General features: G+C 42.0%; 1 protein-coding gene across 2 annotated transcripts in view; it reads left to right on the forward strand.

Annotated features, from left to right (window-relative positions):
- The first annotated feature begins 1,161 nt into the window (after positions 1 to 1,161).
- LOC110984364 (uncharacterized) overlaps positions 1,162 to 17,766 on the forward strand; it is a 42,684-nt gene continuing 26,079 nt past the window's right edge. For both annotated transcript variants that reach the window (XM_022244502.2, XM_087144115.1), the window contains exons 1-16: positions 1,162 to 1,324; positions 3,504 to 3,923; positions 4,209 to 4,321; positions 4,515 to 4,640; positions 5,212 to 5,346; positions 6,063 to 6,189; positions 6,788 to 7,087; positions 7,335 to 7,418; positions 8,132 to 8,283; positions 9,124 to 9,318; positions 10,183 to 10,420; positions 11,653 to 11,834; positions 14,184 to 14,276; positions 15,905 to 16,126; positions 16,617 to 16,735; positions 17,088 to 17,222. In XM_022244502.2, the coding sequence (XP_022100194.2) occupies positions 1,273 to 1,324; positions 3,504 to 3,923; positions 4,209 to 4,321; positions 4,515 to 4,640; positions 5,212 to 5,346; positions 6,063 to 6,189; positions 6,788 to 7,087; positions 7,335 to 7,418; positions 8,132 to 8,283; positions 9,124 to 9,318; positions 10,183 to 10,420; positions 11,653 to 11,834; positions 14,184 to 14,276; positions 15,905 to 16,126; positions 16,617 to 16,735; positions 17,088 to 17,222 (2,693 nt within the window). In that variant the 5' untranslated portion in view covers positions 1,162 to 1,272. The remainder of the gene's footprint in view (positions 1,325 to 3,503; positions 3,924 to 4,208; positions 4,322 to 4,514; positions 4,641 to 5,211; positions 5,347 to 6,062; positions 6,190 to 6,787; positions 7,088 to 7,334; positions 7,419 to 8,131; positions 8,284 to 9,123; positions 9,319 to 10,182; positions 10,421 to 11,652; positions 11,835 to 14,183; positions 14,277 to 15,904; positions 16,127 to 16,616; positions 16,736 to 17,087; positions 17,223 to 17,766) is intronic.

Below are 17,766 nucleotides of genomic sequence, written 5' to 3' on the forward strand. Positions count from 1 at the left end.
TCTACATAAAAGGATCCGATCAAAGACGGGCGTCAAGCCGCACGAGGGCAGTATGCATTTTGTGATCGAAATTAGATTTGCATAAGTTTAGCGATTGTGATGCTTTTTTTTTTAAGAATTCTTAATTTTAAGGACTTTACTTCGCATGGCATTTCATTGATTTGATAATAACTAGACCTAGCTATCCATGCTTTGATAATGTTATACAAGTGCCGTTCAATTCAATTCACCAGGTAAAATAATTATAAGTATAGCATTTTGCATTCCTTGAAATCGTGTTTGGCGAAAAATTTGGGTTTTAAAATTTGAATAAGAGACAACGAGAGGGATTAGATGTCATTATTCTCCACTCAGAATTCGTAGCACCGCTCCTTAGAAATGTTACTCATAGATTGGTATTTACTGTTTTGTGTCAATTATCTGGTTGTAAGATGTATTATTCTGTCGCCTTTCATGTGAATCTGTTTGAAACAAGCCTCCATAGTTTATGATTGCATTGCGTCACCTTACACTTATTAATCTGGCGAGAAATGACAGTCGGACTTGTAGACTCGTTCACTATAAAGCGGGTATGAACGATGTAAAAACAAGTCCGGCAATGTGATTGGCTGCTACCACTTTTGGTAGATGAGCCCAATCGCTGTGTACACTAAACGGTTTGCAGATTTGTCAAGTTGGGTTTTCTCAACTCACAATAATAAGTGGACACAACAGGGTGCGAAGAAAAAAACGCCGCGCAGCGTCAAAAGACTTCAATAGCCAAAGCATAAACATGTTACGAAGACAAACATCTCGGAGAAGCCCGACCTGGTCAATTCTAATGCCTAGTTTCGGCTGATCTCGCTGCCCGTTCCCATTTTACTTCTGTTTGTTGCAGCTGGCAGCTGATAACTATTAAAATGTTTCATACATGAGCGTCACGACTGAATTTGATTCGGGGGAGCCGTGGGTTTTGAACAATCCATCTGAGTTTTTTTACCTATGTGCACACAAAGAGAAAAAACGTACAGTTTTAGGACGATGATTTACTACAGAACTATGAATTTGAACGTTTCACTCAAAATCGCTGAGCGTGTCATCTTGACGGACTTGTGCAAGTCTGACTTCAAATTTAATAGCGCCCTCTTGCCGGATGACACTTCTTTTTCTTCGGATCCTTTTACGAGGAGGACGCTCTCCAAGTAACTGCGACGTTTACCATGTTTACCATCGCATCAGTCACGTTTTCCACGGTGGTTTCTATGATCAGGCCTTTTGTCTGCAGTGTCGAAGATGAAAATCTTAATTTTCTGTGTGTTTTTACCAATTGTTAATCTTTTTCAAGGTAGGCCTATGCCATCATTCAGCATTGCGGGTCACAGTAATGCCACCAGGTGGCGTAGATATTTGTGCTGGAAACCTCAGTAGGCCTCCTCTGGCTTGGGAATCGGGGGGGGGGGTACAGGTCAAAGTGTCACACTGTTCTCTAAGAATTTTCACCTTGTAGGCCTGCCCATGTAACTGGTCATTCCAGGGGTCTCTTTTAGAGTGCTGGGGTATTCTGCAATTACTCTTTAATATGTATTCAGAATGGCATCTTTATCATGTATGGCTTTTAAATTGTTTTCCTTTTTGAGTAATTGTATAATGCATTTGAAGTCTGAAAAAATCTCAAACTTCGAGTTTTTGCTCACCACAAGAAAATGTGTGGGGGGGAGGGATGGGGTGATTTGAAAGTCCACGCCCCAAAATAAGTGGGGGAATATATACCCCCATCACCCCAGGATTTACGCCCATGATGCTACCCGTCACTTGCACATGACTCGACATGCTGGACCTGGAAGGGTGTACATGTAGATTCCAGTGTAGGTTCATAGACTGAGATTGCTCACGCAAGACTTGAGTGGCGTAGTTAACATATATATACTTTCATTTTTCACCAATGTCAATCATAGTGCCTTGTCAAAGTAATATTTTTACCTCAGATTTCCCAATAAGTGAAATTTTTTCAAGCTCACAACGTTCCTGTTCCTAAATCTTAAGATTACATACAGTACATGTACATACCCTCTAGGCCCAACCAAAAAAGTTCAAGTTTCAGAAGTGCACAATGAATTCCCTTTAATATAAATAAAATAATTTTCTTAAAAACTTGTACTTTGGTAGTTGTGTGGAGGTAATTTAAACTTTAAAGAAATTCTTAAATTTGTTCGTCTAGCACATTTGAGATTTTCTGAGATCTGTTCAATGGTGCCACGTTCAGGAACACTCAGCTAAATTTATGCCCAATAGGGAGCATGTGGCTTTGTGGTTAGGGTTTGTACATGTAGCTTCAGAATCTGATCATAGAGTCAGGGGTTCGAGTCCAGCTAGTGACAGCATGTTGGCATCTTGGGCAAGTCACTTTACCCCTATGTGTCTGTCTTCACGCAGGAGTAAATGGGTACTTGTGAGGGCAGACACAGTTATATTTTGCCATTTGCACCTGATATGACAGCATCGGGCTAGTGTACTCCCCAGGGAGCTGAGATGGTTTTAGGAATATTCAGATAATGTGAGCCCAGTGTGCAGGGAGAATGATAATACATACTGCTACCTGCTGTTAGATTCTGTGCACCTGATAAATGCTTTGATATTATTATTATAGATCTGGGCCTTACCGTTTCTTAATTTTGGACTAATTTCATGACATTGAAAGAGTCCTCAAAGGCTCAACAGTATGTATTAATTATGAAGGTAATAAATACCAGTACAACACCACTACTGAATGAATCCGAAGTTTTTCAGCAAAGAGTTTTGGCAGTCATGTACCACATGAGCAAAGTTAAAGGAAATCTCTTGGCCACCATATTAGGGGACTCAACTAGATGTGTTGGTGGTGCTATATCATCCCCGGTAATATTAGTATCATTTTTAAGCCTACCCCTAAAAATGGGACCCAGATATTGGAATATCAGGGTGTAAGAATTCATCTTTTTAGCTGATTTCAGCTCTTTTTGTTTAGATGTTGACCCCGAATTACAGTTTTTGCACACCTGGTCTGTACAAAAGCATGGAGACTTTTTACATTTCAGCTTTTTGCCAACTGTTTTCTGCATTAAATTTGAGTGGCCACTCACACCCCCTGAATATACAACTGTAGGTAGTCCAATATTTGATCCACCTGTATGGGATAACTGAAGCCTAGACTTCTAAATAACAGACAGTAGACCTATACATAAATGATGATTGTATTAGCTTAATTCATCTTTTGTCTGTATTTTGCAAGTTGTGGGTCTGCTTCTACAATTCTGGAGGTATTCAAAGACTGACATCTCCTCTAAGTAACCTTAATATTGATGAAGCACTATGTGCAAGCCGAGTTCTACCACAATTGACACTCTGTATATTTTTGTCATTTTTTTTTGCGCATTGTTGAATTTATCTTATCCATTTTTTTGATGGGCTGAATTATTTATGGTTAGGAAGTAGAAGGAAAAGTTCAGTCCATGTCTTACAGAACTTTTGGAATTTGTTGTCACCAGATGTAAGTGAAGTCTGTGCCTCGACCCCCACCCAACCAAAATATGATGCTTGGCATTCATCACCAAAAGTAACCGACTCCCAAAGCCTGGGGCATTATGCAGACACGGACAATCAGAGAAGTCCAGCAACCGATACTGTTGACAAGGGCGAAACTTCAAAACAGCTACAGCCGAGCTCGGAATCTCTGGAATGGCCCGAGGAAAATCAGATCCATTCATCCCATCAGAGTCTGAGTGGAGACAATGCGTCAGTTCCCTTTGCAGATGACAGTACTTCGTCAGTAGATGATGAGACACGAAATGTTGCTATTTCTGGGGCAATTCATCGCGAGTTGTTGCCTGTCTTCAAAGAGGCTATGCTTGGATATTACTTGAAGACAGCCATCCACCGACCAGTGTGCGTCTTCTTCAGGCTGCGTGGTATGTGGGCTGCATTACCATTTTTTTTCTCTGTTTTATCAGAATTTGAAAACTCTTGAATGTTGAGAACCATACGGTAACAACAATAATATCAGAGTTGAAGTACTTTACGAAGCTCTAAATGACAAAGGTAAAGTGTGTTATGTAGTAACATTGTCGTAAAATTGCCTTTTCATCAGGCACATCAAATTTAAGTGAAAGTACATTGGACGCAATAATTGTGTCCTTGGCTCGATTATTTTAATATTCAACTATGTGTGGTTTGCTGTTTTGCTGTTGTTTTAGGCCTTATTCCCGATTTGGAAACACAAGTCCACAATTTCTGGTCCAAAGCTCAGACTATCAGTGACAACTTGTATACATCTTGGAGACTAGGAGCTTTTTTCAATCAATCTAAGGTAAGTATGTTAGTGGACATGTTACATTTGAAAGCAGTGCCTGTTTTTTATATGGAGAGTGTTTTTTCTGAACTCACAAATGCAGAGTTGTGGAGCAACTTTTTTAGAATTTGAAGACAACAAACTGATTTTCATGTGCTCCAAAGATTTTGATTCATCGGTTTCCCATTGTCATGCCCATTCTTGTTTTTAGCCTACCAGGGGCTTCAAGGTACCAGACAAACTTCCAGTATTACGATGCTTCATCGGCATGGCCCAGCCAGCTGACTACAGGGGACCAGGGAAGGCTAAAGACCTTCACCGATGGCTCACCAAACAGGTAAATCAACTTGGAAATTGTTCACAGATGCTTGCAAAGAAGCTCCATAAAGGATATTTTCTCTTCTCAGTCAGGTCAAATAAGAGATCATCCGTTATTGTTCTTTTCACAAGTGTACAAAATGCACTCTTTCTGTTTCTCCCGTCCCCCAAGTCTTTGCAAAAAGAGGATGATGGCTGGAGGACATGTTTCCACCTAACATACGTTTTGTACATCTTAAAAGGACAAAAGTATGGATGACCTGGTCAGAAAGGTTTTGTTTTATGGGTAATACCAGAAATTAGGGGTCCTAAAGTGTGACATTTTTGTGTCCCTGTTACATGTACATCTGGTAATATCACCAGAATGGTTTTCAAACTATTACCATTTGTTTGGCAGGTCATTTGCATTAATTCACCACTCTTGGAAATGAGAAGCTTCGTTCTGAACTTACAAAGTCACGTCGGATGTGACAGGGACACGAAAAAAAGGACCCCTAATTTCTGGAATCCCCTTGTCTTTCTTAGCATATGATTCTCCCTTGCAAGTGATATTCTTTCAAGAAGAACGGAATTCTTTTCTACAATTCTAGGCTGTCAAATACAAGGATAGAATTCCAGAGTTCAGCAGCGAAGCTCTCGGCAAGCTTCCCTCCAGCTTAGAGTTGGCTCTCGTCGCATTTGTGGACGAAGATAGTCACTATGACATAGAATCTAAGATGAAGGAGGTGAAAATATAATAATATTAACTGTTATTTGTATAGGGCATGTCACTTTGGAAGTCCCTATGCGCTTATCGTTATTATCCCTGCACATTGGACTCACAACAACTGAACATTTCTAAAAACATCTCAGCTCCCTGGGGAGTATATCGGCTGATACAGTCCTGTCAGGTGCAAACGGCTAACATAACCGTGTCTGCCCTCACAGGTACCCATTTACTCCTGGGTGGAGAGAGGCACATAGGGGTATAAGTGACTTGCCCAAGGTTGCAACATGCTGCCACCAGCTGGATTCGAACCTCTGACCCTATGATCAGAAGCTAAACGCCCTAACCACTAGGCCACATGCCCCCCAATATGTAATAGATTAGAATGCTGGGGCAAAATTGGTGGCAGACATTCAGGAGAGCCGAGAAAATTATCACGGCATGTTCATTCAGAATCAGAGTTTACTTGACATGAGGGTTGAGCGTGAGTTTTGGATTGATTCTGATGGAAGGGTACACTCTGGTTGAGAAAATAGTAAAGGTTGGGAAATTCTGATGAGTTTCTTTGAATGCTTCTCAGTAATGGTCTATGGCATCTTCTGTCCAATTTCACCAGCACACATCTCCATGTAGCGATTAACAAATTTTTCAACAATGGCCAAATGCAGTTTACTTGCCGGCAGCCCGGCACGAAAACCCTATAGAAATCCAGTATTTTTAGCATTTTTCATTCAGCTCAGAGAAAGCTACAAAGAAGCTGCCCAGATATTCATGGTGCATCCAGGCTCAGATAATGCTGTAAAGCTAATGGCTCAGTACGGGATTCAGACACTACCAGCTGTGGTCGTCTTGGACTTTAGAGGTAATTTAAGAGCTGGTTTGAGTTTCCAAATGTCCATGAAACATACTATATTATAAGCTGTCATTTTGGTTTGGTTTTTGCCCTGTGTTGATGTAATGCACACCAGCATGTTAAGTTCTCTTCTTGCACCTTCGAAGATAACATTTAAGTCTTCTGAGGTCAAATCAAATTAATCAAATTGCGATTTTACTTGAAGCTTGTCACATTTTGTTTGTACACATGAACATTAATTGATCTTTTCATCATAAGCCCCTTTATCCGGTGAATAAGCCGGACCTTAGGCATTGTTTTTTTCAAAATTGACCTTAACCGTATCCTGCTGGGGAGCCTGGTTTTGGGTACCTTGAGTGTTTACGCATAGCCAATTTTGACATTGAATAGTTGTATTACTTGGTGTTAAAATATGCTCATGTTGTCTGAAATTGCCGAGTAAATATGTGCCTCAGCATCAAAACATTGCATTCACACTCACACCAAACATGAAACTGGCTTGGTTTTTGTTTTATTTTAACAAAAAATAAGAAGTTAAATGTAAGGCCTCAGAAATGTGGAAACAGTTTTATTCCAGAGATCTACTTAGCAATTTGGTTGTTTTCAGACATACTGAGGAGCCAAGCCGTTCAGAAATTTGAAGGACCTAAGTCTTCCATGGAGCATTTGAGAACCTTTCTTAGCATTCGACTGTCCCCTGTGGCCATTCTAACTTTGGACAACTTTGAAAGCCGCATCATCCGTCCAAAGGTCAAGAGGTCGCCGACCTTGGTGTGCTTCCACGCTCCCTGGGGTCATGACACGGGGTCATACCTGGATGCACTACAGCGATCGGCAGCTGAGTTTCATCTGCAGGATGGGGCGGGGCTGGAGTTCGGATCTGTTGACATCAACAAGCATGCCGAAGGTATGTAAAGTATTGCAGTTCAGGGAATTTCGGGCAGAAAGTTTGTTTTTTACCCCACGAGGTAGCTTTGTGCTTGCATCGTTTATTGGTACCTTTCAAGTAGCCTTGCGAAAAAATGAGAAAATCTCTCACAGTTTTGGCTCCACAATAACTTTAATGGCTGATTTCATCCAGCTGCTTGGCTTGCAGAATTTGCTGATCCACTCATGAAATTTGGTCGCTGTTGTAAATTTGACTTTTTTTGCAGTTGTAACTCGATGGGTCGACGCTACCTACGCTAAGGGCGTTCCGTTCTCCGTTCTTTTCTGGTGGAAGGAAACAGATGACAAAGGTGACTCTCTGGTCAATTTCAATTAATTCTTGTGGCACTTGGTTCTGAATACATCAGTGTGCCTTTAATATTCAGGAGGTGAATTGTTAATTCATTTAACTGTTGATACATGTTTTTATTTACTTAGGACTTAACCCTAACCCTCTAGGCCCTTTTTGTTAGAGACCTTCCTCAATCCTTTAGAATCCTCCAATATTGGGGGGGGGGAAATTGGATTCTCTCTCAATCCTCCGAAATCCTCCAAAACCGCCCGAAGGATTTTGGAGGATCGAGGAGGGTTAAGGTTAACCCTCCTATGGTTTTACAGCACAAATGTGCACAAATGCCCACAGTCACTGGTGAGCATGTAGTTTCTATATGGAACTCAAACATGCACAGGTTCAGTGTGTACACAGTAGGTTGTCATCACAAAATGACCCAGGGTCTGTATTCCTATGTAGTCTGGGAGCAGTCAAGGTAACATTTATTATATTTCCCCCGGTGAGTTGAAGGTGCTGGCTTCATCTGCTGTTGAACAGCATCTGCTTCTGCAGTTAGGCTGTTCAGTTAGTCCTGGGCATTTTTTTAAGATTGCCCTGTCATGACTGAGCTCAACCCCCCCCCCCACAAATGGAAGGATCCCCTCCCCCACAAATGGAAGAAATTTTCTTGGCTTGGCCACCAAGAATCTGCCAAGATATTTCTTCTTTCAATTTCTCTTTTTCGTGGCTAAGGCCTAGTCTTACATCAGAAGGTCTTTCCTGAAGCTACCCCAACCCCTTGGTCCGTGGCAACTTTCCTGGAGCAAAACCAAGTACCGATATATGATGCAGAAGGGGAGGAGCTACAGTACTCACCGTGGGCGGAGCAGGACATTGACGACGAGGTGGATTTTTTCGACTTTGCTTTTTCTGTGGTCTAAAAGTCACAGCAATCTCATGCTTCACTGACCAGAAGCTGTTACAAAGCCTTTCGATCATTCGACCCTTTTTGGCAAGTTTAATTCATTTCCACATCTTTAATTGACGGTCTACTAGTATTGATATGTGCACGCCGATCAGAGGAGACACCATACTGCAGTGGCATCACACTGGTGCACGCATTCTCAGACTTGACAAGACCAAACATTGAGACAAGTCGCAATTGCCATATTAGTTGGAAGAGGCTTGGGATGCATACCCCCTTGCCACGGCTTCTAATTCTGTTTGCCAAATTGGGTCCAAGCTGAATGTAGAGAAGGCCGACCTTTTTTTTATCCGCTCCCAGCAGGAACAAAAGAGGGCGTGTTTTGAAAAGAAATTGACAGTCCTTTGGCACTCCAGCACCACATAGCTGCGCAAGTTTATGCGCGTTTGATGCGGAGCACGCTGAGTACATGCAGCGATTTTAGTCTAGAATGTGTGGTCTTCGCGTGCACGCCACATGCGTGCTAGAACCCGGTTGGAATACTTAGTGCCACCTGTCTTTCTTTCGTCGGTGAGGGTGGCACTTCAGCTCAGCACGGATAATAAATTTGAGGCGTGGCTTTCCTGGTATTTTTGCACGCATGTTACAATTTCTGTTTGTCATTCTGCAACCCTCTGACGGAAGAGTTTAAACTGAAAATGACTGTTGCCTGTCTGCGAACTTTAAGTAAGCTGTCATTGTCAATTTAATGTAAGAAATTATAAAAGCCACGTAGAACTGCAGAATCCAAATATGATTAAAGTTTCTTATTTTTGTTCAGCTTGCTTTTGGTTTCACAAAGTACAAACCAACTCTCTGCACCAGTCCTGCGAATAGCACCCTTGGAATACCTGATGATTTGAATAACCAAGACTTGTGTGATCTGAGAAGTTTGACTCAGTCGAAGAGGTCGAAGGTCAAGCGCAAGGACAAAACTGAAGCCAGTAATATCCAGAAATCAGTCTGGGTCAAAAAGGTTTGTCAGGCAGTCTAATTGTAACTCGTTAAAACTCATTAGTTTGTTAATTTATATTTTTGTAGATAGTTTATGGGACTCTTAATGAGTACCACAGTAAGGACTGTGATGCACATGTCCTTGAGCATGACATTTTATCACAATTACAACTGTGAAAATTATGCATATTGGAAAAGCTAACGTTTGCCACACACATACTGTGTGTAATGTCTGGGGTCGAGTTCGGGCGGCCTGTTCTTGACGCGGGATTCTTGTTCTCGTGCTCGAACGGCAGGAACTCAACTCAAGAACACTGTTCTTGGAACAGGATCACACACCACCTCTTCGTCAGGGTTTTACAAGAACACATGGAAAAACTCAGGAGATTTTGATTTTTTAACAGCTGCAAAAAGTAGAGAGATGGCTTCCAAAGCCACAGACAATAGGAAGTTTTGCAAACTAACATAATTATTTCCATGATACAGAAATGAATGCTTCTGTCTAAATAGAAAAGAATTCAGCCTAGTTATCCAAACATTAACTCTCGAATAATGTAGCCTACATGGACACCGCCATATTGCATGTTGCTTGTCACTAACTACCATCGGTAACCGGTTGTTTGTTCCCGCTTTTGAGCGGCCGATCCATGAACAACGAGTGGAGCTGTTCATGAACATACGAGAATAAGCCGCCAGAGCTCAGTTTTTATACACTTTATTATACCAGCAAATACTTCTTATTTGATTAACCCTAACAGTCCTCAGTCCTTCACCTATTTGAGGACTGAGGACTGTTAGGATTAAGGAAAGCCTCTTGTCTCATAAAAAAATTTAATTTCTGTTATTTATCTCATCATTAATTTCCACTTTGTCTAATTCTTGTCAGAAATCTAGTGCCGCATCTGCCCAACCAATGATTGGCAAGATCCCACAGGTGACCGATGCATCCTGGTCGAGCATCGTGGAACGTTCTCGGGCTTCCGGGGACACCTCACGCCTCACTGAACCATGGAGGAAAGATGTTGCATTTACCACACTGGTAGCCTTTGTCCAGACGGACTGCAGCAACTGTCGAAGGAAGATGGCCGTCTTTGAGAGGCTGGTGGAGTCACTGAAGATGATCAGTAGGTGAAATCAAGAAGATTATATTAATATATGAGATTCCAGGGTTTGAATTTCATTTAAAAAGTGACTAGACTACCGGTCCAATGGCTCGTAACATGTACAAGTCACAAACCAGTTTTCACCAAACTACCTCAGCATTTCCTATGTAAACTCCACCTATGCAGTTGCTAGTCTCTCTTCTGTTATGTAACATACTCTCGCACAAGATGAATAAATATAACACCAACACTGGGCCTGCATGAGTATTGCCAAAAGTATCGTTTAGTTGTGGCTGTCACTGTTATTCAGGAGAATAGCACTGGCCAAAAAAAATACCACACCTCCGGACTTTAATGGTCATGGTCAGCAAAAGACCGACTTTAAATTAAGTTGACACAGTCCAGTGGTCCATTGCAGAATTCAACCGTGGAGTGTCAGACCCGTCCATGTCTCTTGTTGTCCTGAAATATAACAAACCTCAGTTTTGTTTGTTTTCAAACTAGATTGCTGACAGGACACCCCAGCTCAGTTTTTGCCAAGTTGTTATTTTTGGAACATCAAATCACGTGATGTGAAGCCAAAGATGTTAGTCTAAACATTACCAACCTACAAATGGTCTGATGTCAGAGACAAATCAAAACCCAGATGTGGAGTTGCTGTTTTTGAGACATGACCAAAATTTAATAGAGAAAGTGAAACAGCGCCCTCTGTTGTTTGCATGATTGAATTACTCCAACCTGTAAAAGATGTGTACGGCCATGGTAGTCAGGCTTCCAGAATATCAGAACACTGAAGGGAAAGTAGCTTAAATGATTTATGACAAATGAGGAAGCTACAAAGATCCATGCCCCTCTTTGCCTTTAGTCATACTGTTACTATTAAACCTGTTACTGACCTCCAAACTAATGCTTTGTTGGTCCATTTTCTTCACAACTTCTAACTTTTGAGTTTTTGTTTTCTCTGGGAATTTTTCGGACTTCGTTTTTGCCAGAATAAAGAGTTGTTTGGAGAATTATGTGGTGATCAACGATGCATTGAAATGATAATGCTTTGACGGATACATCATATGTTCCAAAAGAACTTTCAATTTTCCCTGATGTGTTAAATTCATCAGGAAATCTAAAGTTTAATTTGCATGGGCTGTATATTCAAGTTTATTAACAGTTTTGATTTGATAGTCCTTTTTTCGTATATTTGTCCATCGAACTGGGCTTGCCTTGATTAGGATCACTCTGTTTTGGTATTCTTGCAGGTGGTGCATCAATGTATATAATGAACTGCACGTCAGATCCAGTAACCTGTGCCCAACTAAGCGTTATTGGATTCCCCACACTGATAGCCTTTAGGGGGTACAGCGAGACAGGCAGTGAACAGTGTGTGACGCGGGGTCAGGCTACCCAGCTGATTCGTATGGACTACCATGGCATGCTGGAGGTGAATACAAGGGAGACTTATATGGCTTTTGAAATAAAAAGAAAATTGTATGTGTTGATAAAGGATCATCTTTATTGTATTGGTCAGCTTTGAATAGTGATATGGTCCTTTGCGCTCTACAGCCAGAGGTTGTTGGACGGAGTATGAAAAATATGTTGAGGTTTGTTCTTGGATCTTACTTCTATCAAATAAACAGCTATAGGAAATTTACAGGGTTTACCTTAAACTAACATGGTGAACAGTAATGATCAGTAATGGATTTTGAACATTTCACTACTGCCCCATCTTACCCCTTCCATTCTGCCTAATGAACTAGATAGCAGGTGTTGCAGTATCTTTTATAAGTTTAATCCTTCAGGATTCGCTGTGTGTTTGTATTTCGTTCAGTGGGAGAGTGTGAGACGCTTGGTGGCAGCAAACATACCAATTCTTTTTACCAGTTCTGAGCATGCGCGCATTGTTCTGAGCATGGGCGCGTTGTTCTGAGCATGGGTGCGTTGTTCTGAGCATGGGCGTGTTGTTCTTAGCATGCGCGTGTTGTTCTGAGCATGGGTGCGTTGTTCTTAGCATGCATGCGTTGTTCTTAGCATGCGTGTGTTGTTCTTAGCAGGGTGCATTGTTCTGAGCATGTGTGTGTTGTTCTTAGCATGGGTGCATTGTTCTTAGCATGCGTGTGTTCTTAGCATGCGCGTGTTGTTCTTAGCAGGGTGCATTGTTCTGAGCATGTGTGTGTTGTTCTTAGCATGGGTGCATTGTTCTTAGCATGCGTGTGTTCTTAGCATGCGCGTGTTGTTCTTAGCAGGGTGCATTGTTCTTAGCCTGTGCATGTTGTTCTTAGCAGGGTGCATTGTTCTTAGCATGCGTGTGTTGTTCTTAGCATGGGTGCATTGTTCTTAGCATGCTTGTGTTGTTCTTAGCATGGGTGCATTGTTCTTAGCATGCGCGTGTTGTTCTTAGCATGCATGTGTTGTTCTTAGCATGGGTGCATTGTTCTTAGCATGCTTGTGTTGTTCTTTGCATGGGTGCATTGTTCTTAGCGTGCTTGTGTTGTTCTTAGCATTGGTGCATTGTTCTTAGCATGCTTGTGTTGTTCTTAGCAGGGGTGCATTGTTCTTAGCATGCTTGTGTTGTTCTTAGCAGGGGTGCATTGTTCTTAGCATGCTTGTGTTGTTCTTAGCATGCGCGTGTTGTTCTTAGCATGCATGTGTTGTTCTTAGCATGGGTGCATTGTTCTTAGCATGCTTGTGTTGTTCTTTGCATGGGTGCATTGTTCTTAGCATGCTTGTGTTGTTCTTAGCATTGGTGCATTGTTCTTAGCATGCTTGTGTTGTTCTTAGCAGGGGTGCATTGTTCTTAGCATGCTTCTGTTGTTCTTAGCATGGGTGCATTGTTCTTAGCATGCACGTGTTGTTCTTAGCATGCATGTGTTGTTCTTAGCATGGGCACATTGTAATTAGCATGTGTGTGTTTTTCTTAGCATGGGCACATTGTTCTGAGCATGCACGGTTGTTCTGAGCATGCTCAATACTATAAGTCTGCTGCCATCTGCATCTTTAACTCCCCATTAATCAAGTGTAAGATTTGCATAGCCACAACCATAAGGGAGAAGACTCAAGACATGTTAGCAATCAAAAGCCTAAAAATTCCACAGCGTTTTATTGTAGTCCTTATTAAAACTCCTCTGCTAGACGGTCTCTAGATATCTCTTCATGCCCTATCTCACCCCAGAGATAGCCAGCAAAATCTGTCCAAAATGTGGTGGCTACGGCTCGCAAAAATATATGCACCTATAGAAGTCACTGGCATTTCGGCTGCAGCCACTTCCCATAGGCTTCTGTGCTACGACTGGCTACAGCCAATAAACTGGGTCATGGCCTCAGATGAGATGATACAGAACCGGTACAATGTTCTTGAGTTGGCAAGGTCTAATCCCTGTTCAGTCAGGAAATATATGAGAAAGAGGGCAGGAGTCCTTGTCCTACTGCTTGCTATATTTGTGCAATTCTCCCTTCGTCCAGACGTAAGTGGTCGTCTTCTCGCGCAAAGATAGCGCCATATACAGGTACTCATAAAAGACCTGAGAATTGTCCAAATCTTGCAGTCCCAGTAGCATCTGAAAGTTCAGTTGATCCTCTCTCCGTTGACGGGTCATATCCATATTTGCTTTAGGTAGGGAAATATCCACGAAAGAAGGCAAGCAATCTGGTCCTACTGCTTGCTATTTTTGCGCAATTCTGCCTTTGTCAACACATTTGACTTGCCTGAAATATTTGTTAGCCTTAAGTACTACCAAATGCCCATTTTAGTTTTTAGTTATTTGTATTAACTTTTTTGTTATTTTTCATCCAGGAAAAATCTATAATGGAATGGTTCTCTGAGATATCCCTTCCAGCCGTAAAGCAGCTTCCGAGTATCAAACACTTCCGACAGTCTTCATTTCAGGTATCACTTTCATAGTAGTCGTAGTTTGAAATCCTTTAAAACCTGAACAATAGGAAGCATCTATGTTCCTTTGATCTCGCACACCAGAGCCAGGCTGTAGTTTGTGATTTTTTGGAGCTTGAGATTGGAGTTTCAGTCTACGGACTTTCTCTAAATATGCTGCCCTGTAAAGTTTACACTGTAGGGTCTGGGAAAAAACAACAGTATTCATGCATTGGCATTGTGCGACAATAAAGCTCTGTTGTGAGTTGGTGTGATCTTGAGGGAAACCTGTGAAAACTCAATGATTCAGAGAGGGTGCTCTGCTCATCATCAATCCCCTGATTTATTGGCACTTGTGGGTCACCACAACTGCACACCTTTTATGTCAAACTGATCCAAAGTGTGATCTTGTTTGTATAAAGCTGTTGGCGGCAGGGAGCTGTGGTTGATCTCAACCGCTTTACTTTTTCAGTAGTAATGCATGTATGGCTTAGACCTGAGAATATTACATTGTAATTTCATCTCTGTTCTGGGGTACATTTATTGGCTTCCCTGAAAGCAGAGACACCCCTGGAACTTCAATCCTGACCCTGCTGACGGCATAAGCAGTTGATAGGGGCAACATGACTGCCGATTCTGAAACTGTGTGGGTGTGTTGGCAATAAGCAGTTTCACCGTTGGGTTCTGTGGTGGCTGGCAGGCTGGGACTCAGGGGGGCCATTTGGCCTTGGGACAGTCGATCATATCTTGTTACATTGAGCAGGCTCCTCGCTACTGATATCTGTCTTTGGCAGGGATTCTATCCAAAGTATTGTTGGGGGGGGTTTGGCGAGTGCCCTCGATTTCCTATTGCATCTACATCTGCACCTTCTAGTTCTCGAGTTGCTGCATCATCATCGTACCCCCTGTTTATCGGGCCCATGAGGCAATCTGCCTTTTCATCACAGCCTCCTTGGGAGTATGGTGTTCAATTCTGCCATTTTTGGCACAAATTACAAATCACCAAGTCAACTGCGCCCTCACAGGAACCCATGCAGTTACCCCGGCTTGCATGAAGGGAGGCCTTACGTAACTGTGGCTCAGTCAAGGACATATCACGACACAGCCTCACCCGTAGTTTGTTGAATTGCCCAAAAGATCTTTGACTTGACACATTGAACCATGAATTTGCCACAAGTACACCATTAATATTCAAATACGAGCGCAAGGTCTCTGTCCTCTTAGGAAATTCCCAGTGACTTTGGAGGTATTTTTTCCAGTTGCGTAACATAACTGGCTGTTGATGGTTTGTCTATAACAATTGTTTTAAGTACAAAAATTAGATCCCTCATTAACAGCAATAATAAACACACTCATATAGTATCTTATGGCAAAGCCGCAAAGTGTTTCACAGAACTAAAACACTGAGTGAGAATCAGTTCAAGAAATGGACTGAACTGAACTTCCAAGCTTGCATAGGTAGTAATAAAACTGCTACCATCAGGCTAAATATTTATAAAGATAGAAAAGGTGAAATTGCTGAAAAATTAATATTGTCACTGCCTTAGAACGGCAAAATTTTGAAAAGTAAATGATCCAGTGAAAATACAGAGACCATGAAGAGAATCCTGAAGAACTTGTCTCTCTTTCAACTCACCTCTCTGCAGAGGGAAGACGTGATCCTCCTGGCCACTATGTACCCCCTCTCCTTGGCCGGCCAGTACCTGCCAAAGCTGGCCAGAAACCACCACTGGTATCCTCTGGAGTGCTACCGTGTTGCCTGTGAGCGGCTGTACGGCCGAGCTAGGTGTCTGGCGGCTGTCTCAGAGAACCTGGGAGGCCGAGACCTTGAGAGGAGCAAGAAGGAGAAGGAGATGATTGTTACTCAGGTACACTCTAAATTGAGAAGTTTTCATTTCTTGTGATTTATGCTGATGCTAAGATCATGTCACTGCATAAACTTACATGTGCAACGTGCACATTAAGAGATTGAAACCAACTGGGCTTCCATAGTATTGCTATCTTTTTGTCAGTGTCTGACCTTAGAGAGGACTTTTGAAAGATGGCCAAATTTGCAAGAAATATGCTAGAAATCCATTGAGAAAAACTTTGAAAAAGAAAGTTGCTGAATAAAAGTATACCAAGTCGTAATGTTGACCATTGGTCAGCAACCGTTTGCTCACCAATGGTCAATTTCCCCGGTAACCTGTGCACAAAATATATTCTGAGTACCAAGCAAGACTGACCAATGGTTGATTCAGGGTCGCTGATGAAACTTGGCCATAGTCATCATTTGGTACTGCTAATCTTCAATTTCAAGCCTCTCTCTATCCAACTTCCTTTTGTCCACTGTTCAAGTATTAAGTTTATGACTGACAGGTTGAAATGATCCGAAGAGACGGTATCAAGTCTCTGGTGTTTAGCCTCGGACGGAATCTGATGGTGACCCTCCAAGATGAGGCAGACTCACAGATACATGCATTCCACACACCACACAAGTAAGACCATCCCAAAAAACTATCGCTATCCCAAACTACCTCAGTTTTTCTGCCCAAAACCTTCCTGAGTCTGTCAAAAACCTCCAGTGTGCAGCAAACACATAGAACACATTCTTTTAACTCTAACTTTCAAGAAGCATGATTAAATCCCATGTAAGATTGGAGTGACTGAGCTGTGCAAACAGATTTAATTTTGTCATTGTAATCAAATGAGGGTGTGTAATCAGCCTCAAATGAAATTCAAACATAGAAATGAACAGCTTCATGAGACGGTTATTGGAAATTCGCAAAACCTGTGATGACAAAACCGTAGCATGGTCAAAAATTGTGCGTCTGGCCATTTCACGTGAAGGTACAACTTAAAAGAGGGACAACGCTGTGAAGATGACCCAGCCAGCTGCACGGATCTTATCGTGGCATTCGTACAGGATCACAGTAGACTCCCCGTCACCCATCTCACCATGACTGGGTTCCACACCCACAGCGGGTAGGTACAAATGGGTGTGATGGGTACGTCGGCAATAACGGGTTCTGTGCAGTAAACAAACAAGAGCTTATTGTAACTGGGCGGTGATCTCCCTTTACAACCGTACACCGCATGCATGAGCTTGTTTGGGCAGGCAAGTAAATGTGGAAATTTGTTGTGTGTTTGTGATTTAGCCTAACAAACCGATTTGGAAGTTTTGAGTCAGAGGCCTCTGAAAAGATGTTACACAATGGAAATGTTTTGGCAAAGAGGATGAATGATGGTGGCTGGCAGAGAGCCAAAGCTTGTACTTGGCCATGTCACAATGAGATACATTACACAGTAGACAAATATAGATGAATCATTACGAACAAAAGGATGAATTAATTAAAAGTAACGATTAACTATTATACTGTGAACTATTTTATTTTTAACTACCGGTCACATTTGCACTATCTGAAGGTGCATGGTACCACTGGCATATAAGTGTCTCTATTTGTCACTGACAAGACCATCACAAGCCTCCAGAAGACCCCAGAGGACAATCATATGATCCCACAAGACC

The sequence above is a fragment of the Acanthaster planci genome, linkage group LG12 (assembly GCF_054643075.1).
Source record: "Acanthaster planci isolate LZ-2023a linkage group LG12, COTS_SCS, whole genome shotgun sequence".
Taxonomy (NCBI): Eukaryota; Metazoa; Echinodermata; class Asteroidea; order Valvatida; family Acanthasteridae; genus Acanthaster; species Acanthaster planci.